This window comes from Coturnix japonica, chromosome 19 (assembly GCF_001577835.2).
Source record: "Coturnix japonica isolate 7356 chromosome 19, Coturnix japonica 2.1, whole genome shotgun sequence".
NCBI classification, from domain to species: domain Eukaryota; kingdom Metazoa; phylum Chordata; class Aves; order Galliformes; family Phasianidae; genus Coturnix; species Coturnix japonica.
In genome coordinates this window covers 3,850,483-3,876,404 of record NC_029534.1, presented here as the reverse complement: position 1 = coordinate 3,876,404, position 25,922 = coordinate 3,850,483, and the positions used below count along the sequence as shown (strand labels likewise).

The 25,922-nt window shown below is 44.0% G+C and overlaps 2 protein-coding genes and 1 long non-coding RNA gene across 6 annotated transcripts; 1 reads left to right on the top strand and 2 right to left on the bottom strand.

The window, feature by feature from the left end:
* The first annotated feature begins 58 nt into the window (after positions 1-58).
* LOC116654251 lies at positions 59-2,047 on the top strand. Its single transcript, XR_004309322.1, has 2 exons — positions 59-319; positions 475-2,047. It is a non-coding gene; the product is annotated as an uncharacterized LOC116654251 (long non-coding RNA).
* RABGEF1 (RAB guanine nucleotide exchange factor 1) lies at positions 841-19,079 on the bottom strand. Of its 4 annotated transcripts, none has more exons than XM_015880578.2 (10): positions 18,960-19,079; positions 11,929-12,114; positions 10,310-10,476; positions 9,795-9,914; positions 6,813-6,982; positions 5,506-5,587; positions 4,823-4,955; positions 4,350-4,441; positions 3,763-4,019; positions 841-3,009 (listed from the first exon to the last, which is right to left on the bottom strand). In XM_015880578.2, the coding sequence occupies exons 2-10, from the start codon at positions 12,105-12,107 to the stop codon at positions 2,611-2,613; spliced, it is 1,599 nt and encodes a 532-aa protein (XP_015736064.1). In that variant the 5' UTR covers positions 12,108-12,114; positions 18,960-19,079; the 3' UTR covers positions 841-2,610. The 4 variants fall into 4 exon arrangements, with proteins under 4 accessions (XP_015736064.1, XP_015736065.1, XP_015736066.1 ...); XM_015880579.2 differs by having other exon boundaries at positions 6,813-6,979; positions 18,960-19,078; XM_015880580.2 differs by lacking the exon at positions 9,795-9,914 and having other exon boundaries at positions 18,960-19,078.
* A 228-nt stretch (positions 19,080-19,307) lies between these two features.
* Positions 19,308-25,870, bottom strand: KCTD7 (potassium channel tetramerization domain containing 7). The gene is made up of 4 exons (XM_015880593.2): positions 23,850-25,870; positions 22,995-23,164; positions 21,680-21,858; positions 19,308-21,162 (listed from the first exon to the last, which is right to left on the bottom strand). Exons 1-4 carry the CDS (start codon positions 23,991-23,993, stop codon positions 20,786-20,788), a joined length of 870 nt encoding a protein of 289 aa, XP_015736079.1. The 5' UTR covers positions 23,994-25,870; the 3' UTR covers positions 19,308-20,785.
* Positions 25,871-25,922: the final 52 nt, after the last annotated feature.

Sequence of the window (25,922 nt, the reverse complement as noted above, 5' to 3'; positions counted from 1 at the left end):
GAGAACACGTAACCACGAGACGGGGAAACATTCGTGGTTACTAGGCAGGAGAATCGGTTTAATTCCATAACTCAGTTATTCCATAACTCAGCGAAACAGAAGGTGTACAGGCTCAATTAAAACAACGCGTACCCCAAAATAGGCTCCTTACTACAGCAAAATAAATAGGTAGTTCACATGCAAAGTAGCTTATCGCATATTCCTGGTAATTAATGTCTCAATCTCATCTGAGGGACCAGAGCACCTCGTGTCACAGTGATGCACAGTACTGAGCACCAAGCCCACCTGGTGTAGCATAGGAGAGGGATCATCATCTCAGGTGAGGTGACATGGCATCCTCCAGCTCAGCACCTGCACGATGGCTTTGCCCGTTCTGAATCTTAAATACTAGAAAGACATTCTGTAGTTATTACTTCAGAGACTGAACTGCCTTGTTTTTAAGCAAGACAAAACTATTTATTGTTTTACCTACAGACAAGTTGGTCACCTGGTAAAATACTGACAAGGTATTCAGCTGGGATATGGAAATCCACATTATGTGCCTTACAGGGATCTGTTTGCCAACACCACTCCTGCCTCAGTGGCTGATAACAAGATGGCACATGGATTAGAGATACCTTAGTTACAAAGGCACCAGGTCAGTCATTCTAAAGTATTTAACCACTTAACTCTCCGCAAAGAAAAAGACATTGTTACCAAGACTTGCACTTGAATTATAAGGAATTCTCTCCCCCCCGGACACAGATAAATCAGAATCAGCCACAATTATATTCATATTAATCATTAACACCATAACAAAACCCAGTGACGAAATGTTTTAGAGGCTCATTAACAAGGGCATAACGTACACACTTTTATTTAAACATGGCAATTTACACAACAGCTAATTTCCACACCTCCCCTCCCCCCAGAAAGCCTGAAAACAGGATATCAGAATTAGCACCTAATGTTCATAAAACCAATAAATGCTTCGCATTATGATTTACTGCAAGCATTGGTCAGATCCTAAGCAATGTGGACAACATGGATATATGAAATAACCCAACTTGCTGTCAATGTCTGGTTCACTCATTGCTTCACCTTACCAAGTGACTGGTTCTCCCCCAAAGACCAGCAATGCATAGTTTATACAGCTGAGTATATGTGACAGAAAGGAACAAACCACAGTTTTGGTCTGAAGTTATTGCAGTGCAGATGTACAATATGTGTTTACAGAGCAGTGGGACATACAGAGGTAGGTGACACTCCTCCTTCTTGCTAAGAATTTAATGTTGCTTAAGAGTAGCTCAAACTAAGTGGCTCTATGTTAACTATCTCAGCTATGCTGCCAGGTCTGGATGAACTGAGAGATTTAAAATGATATATAAAGTATCTCACTGGCATTAAGAAATTCCACTGCAAGAGGTTACTTGTTTTTTTTTATATGGGGTGAACTGTTCTTAATTTGAAATTCACTGATCTGAACATGTAGTGACATAATACTGTATTCGTCTCGATGCTCAATAGCTTCGCAAGGTAATTGAGGGTCAATGGAGATCAGAAGAGTGATGTTTCGTGAAAATAAAGTGCACTTTTCTGCTCAGAGCCATGGCTCACCCTCCTGCTAAAAAGCAGCTTCTAATTAGATGATCTCATTTATCAACCAGGGCTGTCAGAAAAGCAATCAAGACCCAGTCCAGTGATGGAACCTGATGGAAACTGCCAGGCAAGGCCAGAAAAGAAAGCCACTTTGGGCATAATTCTCGCATTTTCTCTTTCTCTCCCCATTTTTGTTCTAAATTATGCAGTTCTTATTAAAAATCTTCCCTCCTACTTATGAAGCCCGGCTCAACATTCTCTTCACAGGTGCTACCAGCAAAGCTGTCACGTGTACCGACACACCAGAGAGAATGTTGACATTACATGAAGAAACATCATATTCTAGATGGCACTTGGAATAAAGAAAAACAAAACCACCAAAACCCAGGAGGCTGACATGAAGATAAAGCCCTCACGTGCAAGAACACCCTCTCTACATTCATCACTTACACCACCGAGCTGATTGAAAGACTAACAGCGTACTTGGCTGTAGACTGCAACATGATTCAACCCAAAGGTGCTAATAAGAACACATCCATCTCATCTCCACTAATACACAAGACATCATCATGCACGGCTGAGACATGAGATTTGAAATCTATTTACAATTGTACATATTTTACAAGATACATTTCATCTTTACAGCTACAGAAGAAACCAAACTAACATCGGTAGCGTTCAAGTTGCAGCTGGAACTTGAAATCTTTATGTTAAACTTAATGATTAAAAAGGTTTAAGTGCATGCCAATGAGGAAGCCTTCAGGAAAGATACCAATCAGCTACTGTTGCTTAAAAATTACACTGGTTTGTGTAGAAAATTGAAGTTCAGTTCAAAAACCTCACAAAAGCCTAATAGAAATCTAACCGACTAAAATAAATAGAGTTTATTACACTTAACCAAAAAAAAATGCACCTTTAAAAATGTATTGATTTAAGCTCATCTGATTTTTAGCCTTGAATTTACTTCCCCTTCCCAAACAGCAGACGGTGCTAAATGAGAACAATGACGCTGTTCAAATTTAACACCAATTATTATCCTGCATAAACCTGAGGCTGCAGTGGTGGGGGCAGCTTGTCATTCTCCACATTTTCAGAGTCAATAGCTGCTAAGGCTTGATTTTTTGGTTTGATTTCTAATGGATATTTCTCAACAATATCTTGGACTTCCTTTGCAACTCCATCAGTCCAATCTATTAGGTCTTTCTCAAGCTTCTTGGCTTCACTGACAATTCTATCCTGTCTCTCATTCAACTGAGACAGGAGATCTAAGTTTTTATACATCTGCTTAACACCCAGGCACACATCAGGTGACCAGCTGTCAGATTCCTGCTTCTTCGGGGACGTCTGACCAGTCATAAAACGATCAAAATCTTCTTGGCTTAAGTTTAAGGACTGAGCATCCAGTTTTTCAATGAAGGCCACAGCGCAGCACTACAAACAAAACAGAAAACAGTATCGTTGCAAGCTACAGACTGGAACCTTGGTATTCTATTTTTTAATCCTGCTGTTAGACACAAAACTGGTTATTTTATGCCTCAAGAGATCACTCCTAAGGAGCTCTTCAGACAGCTTGCTCTATTAGGCAGTTCCCAGGCCTTTGGGAAGGAATGTTGAAACACCCACCTTACCTTACAGACAATACTTCTACCAAAAGGAATTTCTAACATTCCAAGTATCTCATTCAACTACATATTTCCCTTGAGAACTGCTTTAAGATGAAATGCAGAGAAGCCAAGTAGTTCGTAATCACAATTCTTTCTAGCATAAACAAGCAAATGCCTCCTGCAGAAAGTTTAAGAAGTCTTTTCACCTCCACTGTCTAATTTTGCAGACCCCTGATGAGATGAAATTGTCTTGAAATTATATGGGGAACTTTACACCTGTAACATCTGCAGTGCCCAAGCCCAGGGTCTTAGGAATAGAAGGCACTTATCTCCTTATAGAATAAAAACATACCCAAGTCTCAGCACCAGACTGTTCAATAAAGAGCTTCATAATGTGAAGAGCAAAACACCGTCTGGTTTGGAAAGTAAAGAAGGAAGAGAGAGAAGATACACAGCAAAAGAGCTCCTTAGAGTCTAAACAACTTTAAGCATTACTGGGAGAGTTGTTTCACTTTTCCTTCTGTGTCTAAATAAAGGACAGTCTCCTTGTATGAAGTGACACTGTTGGTCCTGTACTTACCAGGTTGGTAAAATAGTAGCCATCTTCTCCTGTCATCAACCTGCTTGGATTACAAAAGCGTGTTATATACTGGATGTTGGACTGCAGACGGGGTGGGTTTCCCTTCAAAACAATGTATATAAGTGTTGGAAGGAAGTCATCAGCAGAAGCTGGTTCGTTTTTGGTTATCTTTATAGCATTAAAGATGTGCTTGCTGCACTTGGTGATGCATGCCAACTTATCACGAGGAACACGCTTTGAATCCATCTCAATAATATCTGTAAGACAGAAGAGTTTTGTGAAATGGTTCATACCATTTTAATCAGTCACTCAACCAGGCAGAACACAACACTGAGAATTCTAAGTTTTGGTTTTCAATCTGTTTATTCAACAACTTCTTGGCTGAATCCAAGCATCTCAAATAGATTAGGTAAGCCTAAACACTTCTCTCATTGCAAAGTTATTCCTGCTTCACAGATGACAAACTCGTCCACCATAACAAAGACTATTGCCAAACTAAAAGCCTGAACCTCCTTCTGAAGGCAGCAGAAAACCTCTCTGACCAGGAGACCTGAAATTGAAACCTGTAAGTGTTATCATTCACAAACCTGTAATTGCTTTTACAACCATATCAGAGACTTCTGGAATCTCTTCATTGACAGGAACACACAGCATTTGTGGAGTTACCCAGTGCAAAGCTCTACAACAAGAAAAACAAAAAGTGAAACCATTCAGTGCCAATTAACATTCAGGTATATAAAGCCAGCTGCTTCTTGAGTTCAGTGCACAAGGAGTGCTTTGTGTAGGTGAGGCACCAGTCCAGTTATAAGACAGTCTGTTCCACTGAAGTAAGTGGAAAAAGCAAATCCCTTTTTGCTTTAATTTCACAAAACCATACCAAGTCATTTTCCTAGTGTAGCACAGCTTTATTTTATTCATTTCTTCTATTTCTAAAATAAAATGCTTTTAACACTTTCTGGTTAAAAAGCCTTTTGTGTACACAACATCAAACTCCTCATATGTTTGACTCAGAGCCCCCTGACAGACTGTGGATTACTTAGCTGTTCTTTAAGAGACTCACCTGATCCTCTTCTGGACAGCGAGATCCTTCTTCTCATCATCAGTTGTTTCAGGACAAAAGACGTATTTATACTGTCGAGTCATGATGTATTTTTCAATCTGATCCATTGCTTTCTCAACTTTCTCAGGTGGCACTGAAAGGTACAAACCCCCCCAGCCCCAGTACAGTGAACACAGTATTTCACAATTCTTTGGAATATTCCATACAGTTTGATTACAATGTCACTAAATCACCATTACTGACTTGAGCCAAGTCATAGAAATGTTCTTGAGTTGATAGACTTGGAGTATTTCTACTCTTTGCAGCAGGAAAAGCACCGTGATGAGAAGCACTCGCTTCTCATTCACTTCTTGTGTACTACAGTGCAATGCAATGACCACAGCCTGTGAACTGGGTTGAAGCTACACATTCAACCTCGGTTCTAAACAAACAGCACTGAATTAAACACAGGAAATGAAAACAACTGAACCACATTTAAAGAAAACCTATAAAAACAAATCATTTAGATTGTAATACTCTGCAGAAATGGTGCTGCAGGGAACAGCAGGTAACTTTGGGACTAAAATTGGTTAACATTATCAGAGGTGTGGTTCTGAAGACCTTGTTTTTACTTTAAAATACAGCTTTATCCTCACAGTGTTACTTTTTCAGCACTAAGATATGAGGAAGGAGAACTCGGATACCTTTCCAACGCGTCTGCAATTTCTCTGCTACATTTTGATAGAAGTCCTGGGCACATTCAGATTGTTCCTCAATACTTAAGTCCTGTAACAGAACACTGATTAAGCGTGCACGTGTGGAAGAAATGGCAGCAATGCCTTTGATGGCAAGTGTCCAGCTGCAATAACAGTCTGAGAATGCAAATATATCGTACCCAGAGGTGTTGATGTTGGCTTCATTACATTCAAAAACTTGAGAAACTGAGGTTGGCTCCTTAACTTGTGAAAGGCTTATACAGCTGTTCAGCAAAAATACGTACTAGCAATGAAACTGGACAGGTGCAATTTCTCCCATCACATTCTGAGCAGTGGTAAGAATGCAGACTGTTAAAGCACAACATTTGCTCTCAATTCTGTCAATAACTTCTCATAAATGAAGTGCAGTGCATCAAGAAAATCAGCCAAACAAACAAGGATGTAAATTATAAACTTCAAAGACTGCCTACACAGTAAACACTCCTAATAAAGTTACTATGACATATATACAGGATGTTTGGGAATTAATATTGTACTACAGTAGGGTTAGAGCTAACATTGCTGAGCCATGTGGCTCCATTAACACCGAGCCACTTTTCCCTACTAAATGGAAGCACAATAGCATAACTTTGCAACAACAAATGCATGCAGAGAAAACTGAGGCCAAACTCGAGCCTGAATATGATGATACCTCAGCTCTGACAGCAGGGCTGCATTTTATACCTGGTTTATATGTAACAGCAAATGGTGAAGTTTAGAGAAACTTCTTTGATGAGCACCAACTATCAAGGAACCGGGTCACTAAGAGCAACTTAAATGGTTAAGACTAATAATAACTCACTATTTTCACTAACTCTGTGTTCAGAATGAATCAGTTCTAAAAGTAAAGAAGTAAAAGAAAATTAGGATGGAAAGCATATAAGGTTCCTTCAGAATTCCCTGTTAATTTCCAATTGAAATCAAGGATACAATTTGAGCAGCTATTCATTAAGTAGAAAAGGTAGGGGAAAAAAATAGTACTGAATACTGACTCATTTCAACCATAGGTGGCACTACAGATCCACTAACACTTCTCTTAGGGTACCCAAGACACTGAAGTTTGGGACACGTAAGATATCAAACCTACAAAAAGCAGTACATTCAGAACTGCCACTACAGCTTCATTTGACCAAGGACATCAGCTTAAAGCTCTTGTACATAATACACCAAAAACTACTGGAAGAAGTGCAGCATTTTCTCAATTTCTCCTCGGTTTTCCCTATTTTATGTATGTAAGAGGCATGCTGATCACTTACCCTTTTATGATTCATTGCGTCTAAAAATAATTTACATTGCTTATAGATCTCTTGTCCTGGTTTATGGTAGGTCTTGAGGAATTCTATGAATTCCTTGGATACTCGGTCTGTCTCGACACTGGCCTGTCTGTTTATAGAAGGGCTGGGAGCTTTGGCTTCTTGGATCTCTGCTGGGAAAGATTGGACACAACAGATGAACCTTTTCACACCAGCGTATGAATTCAGAAAGCATGTGATATGCATTCAATTTTTACAATGTCTTTTCCCCTTCTATCCTGCAGTCGAAAGAAACCATTCCATTTCTCAAAGTTTAGCAGCAAAATGGTGTGATAATATTAAATGGAACAGTGAAGTACTCAGCTTGTTAGAGAAATGAAACACTGACAGCCACATGCCCACTGAAACAAATGGCCTTTTCATTTCTGCATACTACTGCAGTATTCGTTTGCTTTCAGGCTTCTTACATTTTCCTTCCCAGATAAGAACCTTCCATATGAGATCAAGGCCTCCTGATGAGATTCCACAGCAGCTCAAACTAATGGTGTAGTCCCATTTTCATTCTCCCTCACCTTCAAACTCCTGCTCCTCTCCTGCGCTTCCATCATCACAAGCATTCATTCAATTGGCTCATTAGCTTGGGGAGAAGCAACTCAGAGTAACCCTAGTCAGAAATCAGTCTTTCTTATAGGTTTTCCAGCTGAATTAGGCCCCAAACTGGCACACTAGAAGGCCACAGGAGCACCAGTAGCAGCACAAGACAAGGAATGGGAGTGTGAGGTTGGTGCAAACACAGCAGCCCTCTATGGCGAGGCAGCAGAAGCCACAGGGCCACACCTGCAGCCCAAATGAGAACGCGGCCACTTGCATCTCTGCAAAAGCAGAAGCATCTGTTCAAGGAAGAATCTGCTCGGCTCTCAAAGAGGCAGGAACACAGACTGCACACAGCACTGGATGCAAGTTTACATAGCTGAAAGCACAGGTGTTTTTTTTCCCCACAAACACATCTGATTTTCCAAGGTTTACATTCAAAGAAGTTAACTGTACCAATCCAATACCTTTCCTACCCAAATTTAGTTCACCCACCTTTCAACTTGCCAGCCAACACTGCTCAAAAGGAAGGATTGAACAGAGGTGATGTAAATGAACATGATGAATAGCAAGCAGCAAAGAAACAGAAAACAAATATATTCATAATCAATGGGATACACACACGTCTCTCAAGCTGAAAATACTAACACGCACAACAACAGCCCCTCGTTTCATCAAGCACACATGCAGAACTCCAAAGTAAAAGAAAATAAATGGGCTTAGTGTATTTAAGTTGCTATGTTTAATTTGGACTGAAGTAGCTTATTGCTTTGTTTGTTGTGTTTCAGAGCTCTGTGATCCAATGACTAACAAATACAAACCATCTGACCACAGCACAAGGCTTGTAAGGGCCTCCAGGCTTCAGCACAACCTTCTCTGCATAATGATTTGGTCAGGCACCATCAGAGGATTCATGTTATTTAAGCATTAAGGAACGTAAAAGGCTTTACAGATATTTAATTTTCAACTGTAGTGATGAAGACAGAAATGGAAATCATCCTCCTTTATGGTTACACTGCATCACTTTTTCAGAGGGAGTTACTCCAGTCTTTATAACAAACATTCAGAGTGGAACGTCTGTATCGTATTCAAGTTGAAGGCACAAGAATTTCTATTGATTCAGTGCTGTTGCATTTAATATTTCATGACCAGCACGTAGAAAACATCTCTTCAGAATAACAAACAAAGTAGGTCCACCTTCGACAGGACAGAATTACTTGAGGAATTATTTTTGACAGTTAATTAGTGGTTTAATTGAAAATAAACCTTCAGTAGCTCTTCCATTTATTTCAACGCTGACCTCACTACATCACAACAATAACGAACCTCATTCTGCTATTTGTGCTTAAGGAATATGGACAGGAATTTTTCAGTTGCAGATTTAAAGCAGGACTAGAGAGATGCAGACAACAGAGGCAGATTGTTGCTAATAAGGGCATCAGGAAAACCAAGTGTTAGAATGAACTGCCTTGGCCACAAGGACTCCATGGAGTTACTCAAATACTTCAGCTTCACTGATCTGCGTTGAAATCCTGATCTAAGGAAAATGAATCTGCAGGAACCAACACAGCTCCAGCAACTCCATGTTTCCAGCTTTGTTGCATATTCTCCAAGCATCAAATTGAAATAAAAAGCAGCAGATTGCAGGAGGGAAATTCCATCTGAACAAGAGAACCGACCAGAGGAGATATGCCAAAATGGCAGAGTTCAGGAAGAATTAAGAAAGGATCATCTTTTACCAAGAATAACCATAATTTACACTAAAAGCTTCCTCAAGGCTTTCTACCATGACACTCGTTGTCACAGCAGAACATCAGCACTCCAGTGATTCACTCTGGTTGTGCCACGGTTGTGGATCCAAGTCCAAGTATAGAATATGAAGTGTGTGTTATCAGCTTCACTACACAAATACATTTAGAATCTTCACGTAATTTGTAAAGCAGAGGCACAAACATCTTCACTTTTGTTTAGCAGGCACAACAAGACAAGACTGCACACAAGTAACACAGGACAAAGGCTGAAGAGCTGTCAGCATCACAGGTTTTGGTGCTCTTTTGTTTACGTGAAACATGTTCATGTGATATAAAACTGCTTTCTTAACGACAGACACCTGGAGATCTTTTGAGATTGTAAAAGCTCTTGAAGTGTGAATCCTTCAACTGAAGTACTTTTATCATCAGATTTATAAAGGCAACCTGGAAACCTCCCAATCCTTCAGATGTCAAACTAAGGCAGAGCAGAAAGAAGCTGCAGCTGAAGATTCCAGACTTGCTTTTTGCACCCAAAAGCACAAGGTATAACTGGCACAACCCTAGTTGGTATTTTGCAAAGCCCAACTAAAGAGTAAGCTTACTACAACCAAGCAGACAGCTGGCTCGAGCTGTGCTGCATTACCTTCAGTAGGGGAAGCCAGTTCCCAGGAGGGAGTAAAAATCTCCTTCAAATCCCTGAGAATGTTATCAGCATTTCGCTCCCTCCCAAGCTGTCCTTGCTTAACGACTTTCTCTTGAGTCACTGAAATAAATGCAAAATCAAGCAAGACACCAAGAGCAGGAGCACAACAGGAGAGATGGTGAATGGGATTAAATAAAAGGGAAATATGGGAAACGAGAAGAACGAATGTTAAAAAAAAATGGTTTCCATAAATAGCTGAATGCTTCATTTAGCCAACTGCTGCTTACGTACGTAAACATGTATATGCTTATGTATGTATATTTGCAAGGCAAATTCTACAATGAAATGATATTTAAAATTACCTCCTAAGGAAATGCATCACCTATAAGGCTAAGCTGTGTTAGTATCATCTTTTCCCTCCTGGAATTCCTCCTCCACAGTCCAATAGTATAAAATACTGGCCATTATGGACTTCACACTGCATAATATCATTAAAAATGAAGCAGAAAACTTACCCTTCTTAGCTCCTGTTCTGGAGGAAGCAGTGAAGAACTTCTTCACAGTAGTGACCTTTCGTGTTTTCTCATTGGTTTTCTTCTCTTCAAACTTCGAGAAGGTCAGTGACTGTGCCCCCTGGGTACTCTGACTGCTGGCATACGCTTCTTCCTCCTCACGCTGCAGCCTGGGATTAGAAAGACATGGTCCAATTAAACTGCTTAATGCCGGCACAAATGAGTTAACTTTCTGTGTAATAAATTAATTAGACATTTGACGTGCCAATCCTCTTCTATGCTCACCTTCATTTCTAGCTTCCTCTCGCACATCCATTCACTACACTGAATCCATTCCTACACTGTAATGGGGAAAGCGAAGGAAGGCTTAAAATAGGGAAGGGAAAATGATAATGTTGAAAGGAAGGAGGCTGAAGTAGAGATAAGAGGTGAAGGGAAAGACTATAGAAGCATTTCCAACAATCCTGTAGGTAACTTCCCTGCCCATGTCCCAGTCTGGGGCATCGCTGCATATCACCAGAACTACTTTCTGTTTTAAGATGTCTCCAATTGATGTTTAATCCCTTCCAACCCCAAAACGCCTTGGCTGTCTTAAGACAAACCCTCCATTCTCATCAGCTGTTACTGTGTGTTTCCATTCACAGACAGTCAGTCATCATCCTTTATCATCTGACTGAAGATAAACCATGGCAGGCAGCTGAGGAAGTGAAATACCCTGCCACAATCTCAAAAACAGAAACAGATTACAGCTGTCAAAACTTGCTTTCAATCCAAATACATAAACTTGCTTGAATGAATGAGTCAAACCCTTCACTGCAACACCAATAGGTGTTGTGCAAAGTCAAAGCTCCTTTTAATATACGAGGGGGGGATGCATAGTAATCCTTCAACAGCTTCTATTCTTCTTATGCACAATGATTAAAGTCAGCTCAATTTATTGTTCTTCACGCTGCCCAAAGGTTGAGCAACTTCAAGCTCCCGTCCAACTCAGAATGGCCAACAAATGACCTTGCATGATGTAATCTGGAGGCAGGAACAGCACCTCATCTGTGCTGCGAAGCCTTTCTGCTCACTGCAGCAAACAGTCACAGCTTATCTGCTCCTTGTTACTCAAAGAATCAAGAGTTGCTCAAGTTAATAAAGCAAAAGCTTTGACATCTCTGGGCTTAACCCTTCAGTTTAACAGAATGACCACAGATGAGACAAGCTATTTTTTAAGCAGCAGCTGAAACACAGAACGGCTGTGCTGGCTGTGTCCAGGACAATAACTTTGTCTCCAGAGGCAGAGGTATTTTAATCAAAATTGTCGCTTTCACCCCTCTAACTGCTGGTTAAGAGTTACAGATTCCAGTATGCAAATTAGGTCAAAGTATTTGTTGAGAGGTTGGGGGGGGTGTTTACATTTCTTACTTCAAACTGTCATTTGAAATGCCTTAAATTAGAACGCCATCAGAATTCATCTTTGTATCAACATTAAGGCTTTCATTGCTGCTGGAAAGGTCAAGTTTGAGAACTGGTGGTGAAACAGCCACAGCAAACAGCACCAGAAAATGTCAGACAGGGACAGCATTTAGTAAAGTCACCCTACTGTGAAAGACAAAGGAATAAAGAGGGCTCTTTACCGCTCTGCCAGCTCCCAATCCTCTTGGATCTGTTTCTGCCTGGCCTTATGGTATTCCTCTCTCCAGCACTTGGAGCAGAAGCCCTGCCAAGCAGGATTGCCATAGTAGCCACATCCCTTCTTGCACAGGAGCTCTGACTGATCAACGTGAATTCCTCTGCGCTCCGATTTCAGGCTCATTTTCTTCCTGTTTAAAGAGAAAAGGGTTAAAGACAGAATCAGCAACAACCCGCTCCAACCAAGAAGGCTTGTCTCTTGAGGAAGATGTCGCCCCTTTTAATTATTGAACAGTTAGTTCCATAGTAACAAAATAAATTCTAAAGAAGGAAAGGCGCAGTTACATAAGCGCACGGTGCCAAAAGCCAACTGCAGCATTAGCATACGTTTGCATAGCTGTGACCTGTAAACAGTGCTCTGCAGCTGGGCGACAAGCAGACCGGCACTGCCAGCCCTGCAGCAATGGGTACGTGTGTGTTTGTGTGTGTGTGTGCATAGGCACAGTGCTCTGAGCTCAGCTCTGACAACCAGAGGCACAAAGCAACTGAGGGAAACAGAATGACAGCGACCATCACTAAAGAGAACTGAGCCAGCACGACTGTTGGATTTACACAGAGATACTGCAACACTATGATTTACATTGCAGCTCTGCAGCCTTTCTTCTTTTTGCTAGACAGAAACCTTCCCACGTGTCAGCTCAGCCCCATTGCAACTACCAATCTGAAATGCTGCATTCACTTTAGGATAAAGGCAGCACAGGACCATCCTCTCTAGCAAGTTTTATGGCCTGCATCATAAACCATTTGAATTGCAATACTGACATGCACAGACAGTCGGAATAGTGCAGCACAGCACTGCAGGGCAGGTCTCAGCCTTCCAAACCTGCTTCTTCTCACTCCTGGATCCACACCAGTGCCTCACATACGCTGGAGAAGCATCTCAGCAGGTTGGGTTCCTGCTCCTGTGCTCGTTAGTAAAGTTGTTCCTCGTATCATAGAATGGCTTATGCTGGAGGGGACTTCGAGATCATTTAGATTTGCCACATGCAAATTCCTGCATTTGAAGAATGTGGATCTCTTTGCTTTTGCATTTCTGCCCAGCAAAGGTTGCTCAATGCTGGAAGTTCTGGCACTCAGCATCTCAGGAAGAGCCTCAGCTCTGCTCTGGGCCACCCAGCAAAGCACACACATGGAGACACATGGCTGCCAGCAGCAGTTTCCCACTATGGGAAACAACAGCAAGATGATCAATTGCTTTTAAAGACTCGCCATGTTAAAGGCTTCCTGTGAACCTAAACAAGTTATTTTAAGTAACATGAAACATATGATTTTGCTCTGAGGGAGGAACAAATGAAACCCTCCATCACACCCATGCAAGGTTTAAGGTTCCCTCCTCCAACAGTAAAGTAATGGCTTCCTAAAATAATGTAACAATCCTTGCAGGGATCCGTTTATCAGAAGAACCCACTTCACAACAGTGTTATTTCTAATGACAAGTTTCCTCATTTCTTTATACAGACCCAGGAGCTGTACAGGCCCTTTTCCTCCCCTGTCTTCTCCAGAAATGCCTTAAGCAGACACCAGTGTGCTTCCACAAACCAAAGAGGAAAGCACCACGTTCTAAACATCCCAGACAGCTTTACATCCCCCACTGCCTTTCCCAAATTGTCTCCATTTCTGCACTACTACCACTTTATCCTGCCTCAAATCAGTGCCCCGTCAATGATGGTGCACAGAACATCGTATAACAAAGACCAGTAATTAGAAGTCACAGTTTTGTCAGCTGCACCACCTGAAGTTCAATGGGATAATAGGATCTGGAAGCACAGCCCTCTCAGTGCCAGCACTTGGATATTCCACCATCCCCACAGGCACAGAAAGCAGCTCCCATCACCCTCAGGGCTGGAGCCACATACAGGCACTGCAGTTGCCTTTGGCATCCCACTATCCCTTCTACGTTTGGACTGAAATTGCTCTGAACAGAGTTCAGCAGCTGACACTGCAGGGAGCAACATGGGCTCTTGGGGGTTTTTTACATTCTTTCAGGAGAGGTTGGTATGAAGCTGCAAAGGCAAAGCACAAGCAAACAGCCTGCTTGTTTTCTTCCCCTTCAAGTAGTTTCAATTGCTGTTACATCAGTTTTGGATTCAGGACAAAGGAGGTCACCCTGAATCAATAGGAAGAAATCACATGCTGCACTCAGAGCACAGCCAGTCTTCCTTTAAAGACACAGGGCCACTACAAAAGGCTTCACAGCCAAGTTCTGTATGTCAGCACTTACAACAAATTTACTGACCCTATGAACGATCCACCCCGCGTCAGCTTTCCTACAACTGAATCACTGCTTCATTTACCATCTTACACCGCTCCTAAAGAAAGCTCTGGTGGAGCTTCCGAGCTTCTGCTCCATGTATTTGCAAGGCCAGAGCTCTTCTTTACACTCACACTCCGGATGATCTCAGTAACACAACCCAGTGTGTTCTACTGGAGCCAGAGGGTGAAGTGACATCAGTTGGGGTCCTCGTGATCCGAGCTGTGCCAGATGCACATCATTATTATTAAACCTCATGTATTTTTTCCCTTTATTCAGTAATACTTGGAGGAAGCACTTTCAGAGTGCGATACCAGCTCAGAGCTCTCAGCATCTCCTCACACCCCTCGGTGTCACCTGTCAAGTTTATCATCCAAAAATCCCATTTTCTGAAGAAAGAGATGTGTAACTCGTGTGATTCATAGAGCACAGGGCAGCTGTCTGCCCAGCAGTTCCTCTGTTCCTTTGTAGAGCTGCAAGTGAAAACGTTTGGGGAAGCGATAGAGGGTTTGGGTCACCACAGGCACAGAAGGAGAAAAACCAACTATGTGCGTTGCACTGCCCTGAGTCACATTGTTTGCTGTGTCTGTGAAGGTTTGTTAAGAAAACACAAACATGTAGAACAGGGGAAACTTGAGTTTTGGTGCAAGCATTGCAGAAGGGAAAGAACCAAAGCACTAAGGCTGCTTGGAATGTGCTGGGGATGGAAAGGGAGGGAGCTGCCTCTGCTTTTAAGACATACTTTCTGCTGACCTGAAGTACAACAGTACACCTTGAGTATGGATGCTCAATATAACACTTCTATTGTCTATCAAGGATTTCCATTTTCACGTGCCCAACTATCTCATGAGATGCAATAACATCTCCAACTCTACAAAGGGATTCCAATCAAAGCCTTCAGTCTTCAAGCACCCTTCACAACCTGCAACCTACACACACTGGGAAATACCTACAGTCATCCAAAGGCAACCTTTAGCACAGCACAGCACAGCAGCACACTGCTCACAGCACACACCTGCACCCTCTCAATAGTAAGCCCTAATTTTCCACGCAGACCAGGTTACAAAATAGCTGGACAAACTCATGGGGAACCTGTTAGAGCAGTGCTGTAATCACCACAGAGCAATCGCGCTCGTAGCCTTTATGTAACGCACAAAGTAGGATCTGTCACCAAGAACTGATTTAATGCACACATGGAAGCTTCCACTTATGTAACACATCCCTTTCAGCAGTAAACCCAAGATCGTTTTCCTACCACGTTAGGGTTTACAATGGCTGCGGGCAGAGCTGCGGCTTTAGGATGAGCACTGTTTGTGCAGTGAGGTTTAGACATGGTATAGATTGACCGTGAGCTCCAACACCACCTGCTTGTTCCTCTTGCTGCTCTCTTAATGCACACCTACCTCAGCTCCCAGACTCCTTTACTGCCTCACCACCACCACCACAAGATACTGACTTCTTCATCAACTATTCATTAGCCCTGGATTGCTTACCTGGAATGGAAGCAGGAGCTGGCAGGGCTCACATAGCAGAGCTGAGCAGGCCTCGCTTCATCTACAGGTGCCTTCATTAAGATGTAATTGCACGTCAATTCACAATTACGACAGGCTATGAGAAACAGCTTCAAAGTAACTCTGCATGTAAACCCTGCGAATCAAAGCAGTGGCTTCTATTCTATTTCTGGACAGCAAGGCTTCTCACAAAAGCACAACCCTTACAAATAACCCACACCAGTCTTCTCTCAGGACAGACATAAATGCAATTTGCTTCTCCAAGTTTAAGTCTCTGTAGCACTTTGTGAACAACTCGTATTAATTCTTCTCATTAAAAAGTCATCAAAGTGCTGCAGAGTGTGTTCTCTGAACGCCTGACACAGCATCGCCCACTGACTCTGTCTGGTCTTTAATGGCCATCCCAGGAATGGGATTTTAGAGCAGGAGAAGCAGGAAAAGCCTAAGGAAATAATAGTGCAGTTTGCCTAAGGAAGGTGAGAATAATAGGGGTAGCCAACGGCTTCAAAGCTGCTGCTGCATCCCACATGAAGTGCTCAGAAACAGACAAAGTGCCTTATCTCAAAGCAAGAGAAAATATCTTTCTGGGTAAATGGTACAAAACGTAATCAGTGCTGAATCTGAAGAAGGAGATGATCTTTTAAGTGAACACCACACTAAAGTACCAGCTTGTAATGAACCAAAATACCATCCATCGTGCAGGAGGAGCTCATTCCAAAGAACCACCACTGACCCAAATGCCACAAACTTCTTCAGAGCCATCGAAGGGTTGAAAGAGCCGTGACTCACGTGGAGCCCTAAACGTTCAAGCGTGTAATTAGCAGAGAGCTAATGAAGCATGAGCTGGTTTCTTCCAAAGGAAAGGGTGGGGCAGCGTGATCTAACAGAGTCAGAAAATACAAGAGCCATTAAGCAACTTCAGAATTCAGAAAGAAATGCAAAGAATCTGTGTTTGCAGAACAGATTGCTTGAGTCTTCACCAAGTTGGGAGCATCTTCCTTGCAATTATGAGACTCCAGCTGTAACATCTGCATCCCAACATACACAGCAGAGGTTGTAGATTAATACTAATGAGAATATAAATGGTTGTTAACTGCAACCACAGACCCAGAGCATGATCAGCCACCTGAAACCAAGCAAACAGACTCAGACTGTAATCAAGCAGGGGAAATGGCAACCACTGCTTTAAACTCCTGGAGCCCAATGGCCGAGGGGCTTCAATGTCCTACCCACAGAGCTCAATTTCACAGACCGGTCAGGGCATCCCCCTTCTCCCCTCCCTGCATCAATGCAGACCTCAGGCTACAGTTTTACTTGCCCACATCAAAATCTTACATTGTGCCTGTAGCAATGACTGCTCTGCTGGAGGAGTGATGAATGAACAGACTCAGTGTCACCACATCCACGTGACTCATAAAGGCACTTTGAAATGAAATCACAAGAAACTGGGAATTTCAAGTGAGAGGGGGAGCCAGAACTTCTAAAACCTGCTCAGAAATAGCAGCTACCGGCTTCCACACACTCTGCTTATTGTGCCTGCACATAAACCTTACTCACTGGATACAAGTTCGGAAGTGAGAATGCTCCTGTCTCAATGAAAAACCTGAAATCACCTCACTTGGTGATTGCTTGTTGTGCAAGATGATATGAACTGATACCATTGACTTCATGTTCCTATTATTCTTCTATTTGCGTGCTGTTTTGGTGGGGTTTGCTCAGCAAAACATCATCCGAGTTACAACTGTCTTCCCAATCTTGTCTTCCCCTGCAAAACACTTGTGCAGCCCCATCCAGAAGGCTGACATGTATATGGTCCTCCCGGCAGGGCTGCTGCTGCCATGCACTGTCAAAGAACCACAGAATCATGTGGGTTGGAAGAGACATTTAAAGGTTATGTGGTCCCTCAGGGAACTCACAGCTCCATCAGGTGCTCACAGCCCCATCCAGGCTGAACTCCGGCTGTCTGCAGGGATGTGACATCCACCACCTCACTGGGCACTGAGTCAGAGCCTCATTGCCCATACAATAAAAGGCTTTTTCCTTACATCCAGTCTAAATATCCCCTCTTTTAGTTTGAGACCATTTCTCCTTGTCCTGTCACAACAGACTCCACTAGAGTCTGTCCCCTTCCACTTCCATCCACCTGCTGGCTGTGCTTCTCTCAGTGCAGCCCAAGAACACTGTCAGACACACAAAGGCACAGTTATCTGTGCTGCCATGCCTGGAAGGTGACCCAAATGAGCAAGAGAAGCCAAGAGCTTCTCCATACACATCCCAGACACCAACACAAGGAGCTGCCAACACACAGCGACGCTTCAAAGAGTTTCCCAACAGCGACAACAAAGCAGAACAGTGTCACCAACAGCCTTAAAGCTGAGCTGCTATTAGGAGCTATGTTCCCAGCACCGTGCAGCTCTACCAGCTCAGCTCCAAGCTCCATCCATCCCAAAGCACCGAGCGGGCTCTGCCACAACGTGCCCGGCTGACTCAGCACCGCACCCTAAGGCAGGTCATAGAATCACAGTGTTGTAGGGGTTGGAAGGGAACTCTAGAGATCATCCAGTCCAACCCCCTGCCAAAGCAGGCTCCCTACACCATGTCACACAGCTCGGCGTCCAGGCGGGTCTTAAATATCTCCAGAGAAGGAGACTCCACCACCTCCCTGTGCAGCCTGTTCCAGTGCTCCGTCACCCTCACTGTAAAGAAGTTCTTCCCAAATTCATGCAGAACTTCCTATGCTGTACTTTCATCCCATTACCCCTAGTCCTATCCCCACACACTACTGAAAAGAGACCAGCCTCACCACTATGGCTCCCACCCCTCAGGTATTTATAAACCTGGATCAAGTCCCCTCTCAGCCTTCTTTTCTCAAGGCTAAACAGACCCAGTTCCCTCAGTCTCTCCTCACAGGGGAGATGCTCCAGGCCCTTCACCATCTTAGTAGCCCTCCACTGGACTCTTTCCAAGAGATCCCTTTCTTTTTTATACTGAGGAGCTCAGAACTGGACACAATATTCCAGATGAGGCCTCACCAGGGCAGAGCAGAGGGGGAGGATCATTCGAACCACTGGATCACCTGGGCTCGGCCCTCACCTCCCTCACCCTCACCCTCATTGCGGCCCCGCGAGCCGGGCCTGGAGCGGGACAGAGAAAGAGACAGCCCAGGAGGGAGCGGCCCGGCTCCATCCGCTGAGGGCAGCGGGCAGCAGCTCACCGTTATCCCGGGGGTGGCGGGGCCGTCCCCCCGTCCCGCTCTGCTCCGCTCCCGGCGCTTCTTCCGATCGGCGGCCGAACGAGGAAACGGGGTCGGCGTCACTTCCTGGGCTGGGCCGGGCTGGGAGGAGCCGTTCGTTCATACACACCCGGCTGGGCCGGACACACACAGACACTCAATTGGGAATACAGCGAATCAAAAGGCTTTCGTTAAAGTCACAGTGAAAGTGTAGGGAAACCTAAAGAATGACTGAATTGAAATATTGAAGAGTCAAATAAACCTGAGTGATGTTCATCTCCCCCTTCCCAACACTGCTGTGTTTAACTATTCCAGCTCTGGATATGAAACTCAGCACCTGGCAGCCTTTATTCCAAATAAACACTTGGAAAGGGCTCATAAGAGCTTTACATCCCCATCTCTGAGAGGCAATTTAATAGCAATTCCTTAACCGCATAGAAGCGTGAACATCAATCAATGCAAACCATCAGCCTTTTCTATACATTTTATCATCAAGTTTTTAATCATTATTCTCACGTGAGTGATGCCTTTTAGTATCGCCATTAGTACATCTGTAAAGTCTTTTGGTCAGATGTTTAATTAAGAATCTTGGATGAGCGAAGCCAATGGGACACAATATGCAGACAAACTTCCCCTTCCTCCATAAGGTCACTGTGAGGCTGCCTCAAGTTGGGTCTTTTTGGACAACAGATGCATTTTCAGAGCCCCAAACAGCAGCATCTTCATATGGCTCCATCTATCCTTCAGTTTTGGACACATAGAAATGGGTAACTGGAGAAATATCAGGATAGGGATGAACAAAATGGGCTGGTATTGCACAAAGTGTCAGCAAGAATGTTGATGGAATGATGGAAGATGATGGTTTGAATGATGGAAGTGAGGAACGAAGCACTTGTGTCGTATCATGACTTGACCAGCTCCAGAACAAAGTTTAATAGCACAGAATGTAAAAAGAATCAGTAATAAAATAATACACGTTAAATACTCTTAATACTTCTGCTAATAGGAACATACACACGGAGTTACTCATTCACCAGAAGCCTCTGCAGATAGTCCTGATTCTATAGAGTTTCTTTTTGTAGGTACTGTAAACATTCAGAATTTCTAAGGCTAAAAACAGGCACCAGTCCTTCATGAACAGTAATTAATCCAAAAAGCAATAAGGAATATTCTTCCCAATCTGCTGTTCCTCTTAATAACGACAGAAACAACTAAATATTGTACTTCACAACGCAGGATTCTTAATTTAGAAAATATGCATATAGCTTCATCTTCACAACAATACTCCTCTATTGGTTTAATTGTCTATGACACCAAAGTTACACTTGCAGGATCTCAGTGCGGGGTGTTACTCAATCCATAAAGTGACAAGCTGAATGTAGTGACCGAAACACTCTGAAGTGGGTAAAATGGAACCACGTCCTGTCAGCATTCCTAGCACCTGAGGCTGAGATCCATGCCATCCACTTTGCAGACAACGGGACTGCAGCCACACAGTAGGTGGCACATTAAAACATAAAGGTTAGACACTGCTCTCCATCATTTCCATGAGGTGATTTTGTTTTGTGCCTCATTAAGGTACCTGAGCCAACAGTCTTGTTTCAGGCTGTTTGGTTGGTTGAATATTGCAGAGGTTTTTTAACCTCTGTGGCAGGTCCCTCTCTGCTGACCAGCTAAGCACTGGCTGACGTTTCAGCAGACTGATTCCAATATACGTTAGCAGCAATGCATTTCCAGAGACAAAAATATTCAAAGCAATTGTCATCTAGAAGTCCTTTCATCTCCTGCACCATTCTGGACTAAAGAACTCACCACCAAGTGATCTTGAACTCATAGATAGGACGTTTGCAGTAATAGTGATTTATCAGGTGTTTATCACACACACCAATACACTGATGATCCACAGTTATCCCTCTATCAGACAGGTCTGTCACAATACAGTGCAGAAGGTCATAGACATCAGCCACAGCCTCCCAAGGTCCGAACGATACATCCACCTCGCAGTGATGTTCAAACAGCTTGGCCTCACTTTCACTTCTTTCAAAACGTAAAGAATTGAAATGTGGGCACTCATAGGGAGTGATGGGCATCTCCTCTTTGAAGACACAGACTTTCAGTTTGGCAAATCTTGCTTTTCTTTGCACAGCTCTAAGCTTTGCTATTTCAATTATCCGCTCCAAATGATCTAAGAAACAAAAGTTGAAAGCAACAATGAAACACCGCATGAAAGAAATTAAATCCATTTTTTTTCCCCCACTTGAAATATATTACTTCAGTGTTCACGTTATTCTTAATACAGTATTAGCAGTAACAGAGGGATGGATGCAGCTAGATACATTCTATATTAATTACACCAGTCTCCGTTATCTTGTGAGCCTGGTGTCTTCACCACGTGCCTCAACTTATTCCACTGCAGGCTCTAATGGAGCAAACAGGAGGCACAGAGACTCTCCTGCTCAGTGACAAGCCTTGAATTTCATGGCCTAGATCTGGCTCCCTTTTAACACAGCATTAAAAATTCACAACCTCAGATGCAGCAGGAACAGACCTCATGTGAAAGCCTCAGAGGTCTAAGCAGCATGGAAGGTACATAAGAAACTTAAGACATACAATGGAACTAGGCTGAAAGGAGGCCTAAAAGCAGCACATCTACTATCTGAATTGTGGCAGAAACAACAGTGGGTACTGCTTTGTTTATTTACCTTTGTAGTACGGCATTAGGCCCAGGAAAGCTTGCCTAACTTTCTCTCCTTTCAGAGGCTGGATGTCCTCTAGATGGTCTAGCAACGGTCCTATGGAATAATACTGAGCTTCCTTGTAAACTGGCCTCACTCGCTCTCTTGGCGGCAGGTCACCAGATCGCAGAAAGTTAAGGATGTCTCTGAAAGAAGAACAAAGCACTGAGAATCAACAAAGCTGCAGCAAAACTGTTACGCGTGGGAAAGGAAACGCTGCGTGTTCGTTGTTTACTCTACTGAGACAGAAATCCTTAAACTCCAGTAACTGAAATAACTGAAATATTATTATTTTCACAGTGGCTAAATCTATTTCTGTCCCATGTTAAGGTACAGTTCAAACGTGCCTTGAAAATAAAGCAGTCCCTTCAGCAGAGAAGGACTAAGGGGATGTCAAGGACAAACAGGTAATCTAAGTTAAACAGCAAAGTGTGCTTTGTAACCTCAACCTGTGAACACTGCAAGAAATGATATCTGTCTTTTCTAATCTCACACCATTTCAAACAGAACTGAAACATAAGGTTATTCTTATACAAAATAAAGCTACACAAAGTTCAAAATGAATCCTGAAAGTGAAACTACAGGGCTCTGTCAGCAAGAACTACTTATAGATGTACTTTTTAAGGTGTTGTTTTCCTCTCTCCAAGCTGTGCTTTAATCCAACGTACATCTGAAGAGCTCCAGAGGTAAATAATTCCCTTACCAGACATGTTATGTATTTGGGTTGTTCTTCTTGGAAAGCTACAACCCATCACAGGCACAAGATACTGCATCAGAAGTCCATTTTCATTGTCAGAAATGCATTAGTTAAAGACTAATGATGTTTCCCTCAATTGAGGGGAAACAGATAATGAAAAACATGATTAAAATGAAAAAAGATCTTCATTAAAACAGGAATTTGGAGGGATTTTTTCACTAATCCCTATAATTTTAATGGGGTAGATCGGTATAAACCAGCCAAGCATTAAATACATTCTTTTTTAAAGCAGCAAAACAGCTTGATACTCTGAGAGCAGATGTTCCAAAGGAGATGACGTGAATTTGTCCAATAGAACATTATCAGCTGCTTTTCCTTCTCCACGGTAAAGCTTAAGCCCTTAAGAACAAAATAAACCATTTTCAATGGTGACGTGCTGCAATTCATTTTCTCTCTGGGATGTTTTCAAGGCGTGGACGGACACCAATCCCATTCTCCTACAACCTACTCCACGGACATCACTCAACTAGAAGAAATGGTGACTCAGTCACTACTTTGGAAGCATATTGAGGATGGTGCACATACCCAAAGTAAGTTCCATCCCTGTCAATGAAGTATCTGCCTTCAGCATCCGTGGGGATGTAATGCCTCCCGCTGAACATCGCCGCCAACATGGTGTCCTCGTAACGCCGCAGCGTTGACAGCCTTGTAGTGAAATACGCACCTCCTACATTCAGTGGGACGACTTCTGGGAACTGAAATGCAATCACAGCATCAGAAATGAGCCCCCAGTGCTCTGTATTACACACAGGACAAGGGAGTGGGGATTTGTACAAGTCCCAGCATAACAATCTGTGCCATGGTGATAAAACTTGGTTGGACAAAGGCCTCTGCCCTGCTGCCACAAAGCAGGGAGCTCTAAGGGTTAATGCCTTCTGGGTTAATGGTTTCTGGGTGAATTTTAGATGGAAACCTGGAACGATAGCGGTCACTACAGCTTTAATATTGGATATCTATGAAAACTGTGAGTGCCTTCTTTTGGCTCTTAGAGAGGATGAAAATAAATCAGAAACAAAACAAAAACAACTCCTCCTTTCCCATGAAGTCAAATAAGAAGGGGAGGAGGTTCACACTTCAAGGCCAACCCCGGCACCTGCACTTGGCTGCTGCTCCATTGGTTCCCTTACAACACGCTGGCAAATCAGCGATTCTGCGCTTCTCCGAGGCTGACAGCAGGCCCCAAAACCTCAGCATCACGTTGCATCACACTAAGAGCCGCCTCGCTGCCAGAATAAAGACCTATTTGTAACCGTCGGGCTCCAGCAGGGATGGAGATGGGGAGCAGCGCTGCCAGGTAAAACGCGAAGGATCCGCTGGAATTGAAGGGCTCGGCTCCAAACCCACAGCAGAGCCGTGTTGGTGGCTCTGAGCAGCCCTTACCTGCTGGGGCAGCAGCGGCAGCGCCTGTCCCGCCTGCGTGGCCGTGGGAGTGGCTGGCTCTTGGAAATCATCCTCTGCATCCGAGCTCGACATGGCCTCATCCGGGTCTCCGCTCGCTTTGCTCTGCCCTGTGACTACCACCATCCCTCTGGCTCTGCCCAGCGGCCTCGGCGCTGCTCACGGGAACCGAGACCCCGCTCAGCCGGGCTCCCTCCCACCCCACGCGGCTGCGTTGTGTCACGCGGCTGCACGGGACCGGCCCACGGGCAGCGCCGGCACCGGGCGGGGCTGGGCCCGGCGGGGCTCCACCGGCCGCGGGGTACGAGCCCGACGCTCATTGGCTGCAAGGAGCACGGCCGCGCGTTGTGATTGGCCAGCGGCAAAGCGCGCTCCCGCGCCGATCCCGCCTCCTTTTGGCGCCGGCGCGCCCGGAGCAGGGGACACCGCTTGGGGTCCCGTCCTGCTCCCCGCCTCTAATCACTGTATTATTAATTAATTGCTATTAATTATTAAAAGAGGATCAGCATCTGCTACCTGGGTGCTGCTTCTGGGCTACATCAATGTTTCATAAGGACGGCTCATAATGCCCAGGAACAAGAAATAGGGACGTGAAGTATTTATTCTCTTATCAGCAGTTAACCAGGCACAGCAGCTATCACCATATCACAAAGGGGAAGGTCCACTTGTCATCCTCCTTTAGCAAGACACGAAGGTTAAGGACCAAGAAATGAGTTTGTATAAACCACATATAAACCACAGTATAAACTATAGACCACAGCCTCTGGGACTGCTGCACAGCCTCCTGCATAGCGAGGGTCATAATGTAAGGGCTCAGCCCATAATTAGTGCTGGGCTTTATGGGGAACACACACTTATATCAACACCGCTTCCCTCTACTGAAGGCACAGGTAACCAGCCACAACAGCAGCATGGCCCTATGAACCATATACAGAATGAGCCCTGTGACTTTAAACCATGTAAACGCATCCATTTCATGCTCAGGGATGTCCAGGGCTGATTCAACAGATAATGAACCAGAACACATCGTCACTCAAAGTGATTTCTAAATCCAATATGCCACCCGACGCTACCAGAGATTCCTCCTCCTGCTTTATGAGCTCCTCAGCACTGGAATGGCCTGGGCTGCTTCCCCGACACATACACAAAGGAAGGTGACTGAACTGGACCTGCAGGTCGTGCTTCATTCCCTGTGCGATGGCAGCAGCCCCAGAGCTGAGCTGGGTCTGACTGTGTGCTGACAATGAAGACAAAGCCTCCCAAAGCACTGCTGGACCTCCAGCTCTTCTATATGGGCTGCAGCAGCTTCCTCCTCAACACCTCCTGAGGTCACACTGCTGGTCCCTATAGAAAAGGGACATAACCAAGGACTTGTGATCAGAGCAGAGATCTGTGAACACAACATAAGGGATGTGCTGACCCACATGGGTGCTCTTAAAGCCAGCCTTAAAGCTGTATTTGGGGCAGGCACCTTGGGGCGGCCAGTAGGGAGCGCTCCAGCCTCACTTTTACCTCCATTCAGTTCTAAGGGGGATCTGGAGCCCAGATGGGTAACGGAGGGGGTTCATCAAATGCAATGGAGTCACTGCAGAACTGGGGTAAAGAGAAACAATTTGGGGGGCAGGAGGGATAAGCCTTTAGGTAAACTGAGTGTATAACCCTGCGGTACCAGCTGAGAGAATACAACGAGAACAAAACCCCAAGCCAACACAACTTACCTCCATAGGGCTGTTCCTGAGTGGCTGGAGGAGCTCTGAGATATCCATCCATCTGCACTGTGCTATGAGCTGGAAGGAAGGTCCTTTATTAGCAGTCATTTCCCCACCTGCCCCAACACAACTGCTATGGGATCTCCCTGTGGGAAACCAATGCCACATTATAGCCTGAACCCCTCTCAGCAGGCACCCATGTTCATTACGACTCATTGCTCAGCTCCTAAAGCAAAAAAACCTCACCCAACAGCAAACCTCAATGAGATCCACAGCCAAAACGTGAGACAGAACCACTCATAGAATCACTAAGGTTGGAAAGACCACTCAGGTCACCAAGCCGTGC

What these genes read in the sequence shown, in the direction of transcription:
- RABGEF1 (XM_015880578.2), bottom strand. Translation starts at nt 12,107, where the DNA reads ATGAGCCTGAAATCGGAGCGCAGAGGAATTCACGTTGATCAGTCAGAG. An exon ending in ACTGGCTTCCCCTACTGAAG is followed by an intron (nt 6,983 to 9,794) that starts GTAATGCAGCAC and finishes AATCTTTCCCAG; the next exon opens with CAGAGATCCAAGAAGCCAAA. An exon ending in GCTGTCCAGAAGAGGATCAG is followed by an intron (nt 4,442 to 4,822) that starts GTGAGTCTCTTA and finishes TTCTTGTTGTAG; the next exon opens with AGCTTTGCACTGGGTAACTC.
- KCTD7 (XM_015880593.2), bottom strand. Translation starts at nt 23,993, where the DNA reads ATGGTGGTAGTCACAGGGCAGAGCAAAGCGAGCGGAGACCCGGATGAG. An exon ending in AGGGATGGAACTTACTTTGG is followed by an intron (nt 21,859 to 22,994) that starts GTATGTGCACCA and finishes TTCTTCTTTCAG; the next exon opens with AGACATCCTTAACTTTCTGC. An exon ending in CCTAATGCCGTACTACAAAG is followed by an intron (nt 21,163 to 21,679) that starts GTAAATAAACAA and finishes TTTGTTTCTTAG; the next exon opens with ATCATTTGGAGCGGATAATT.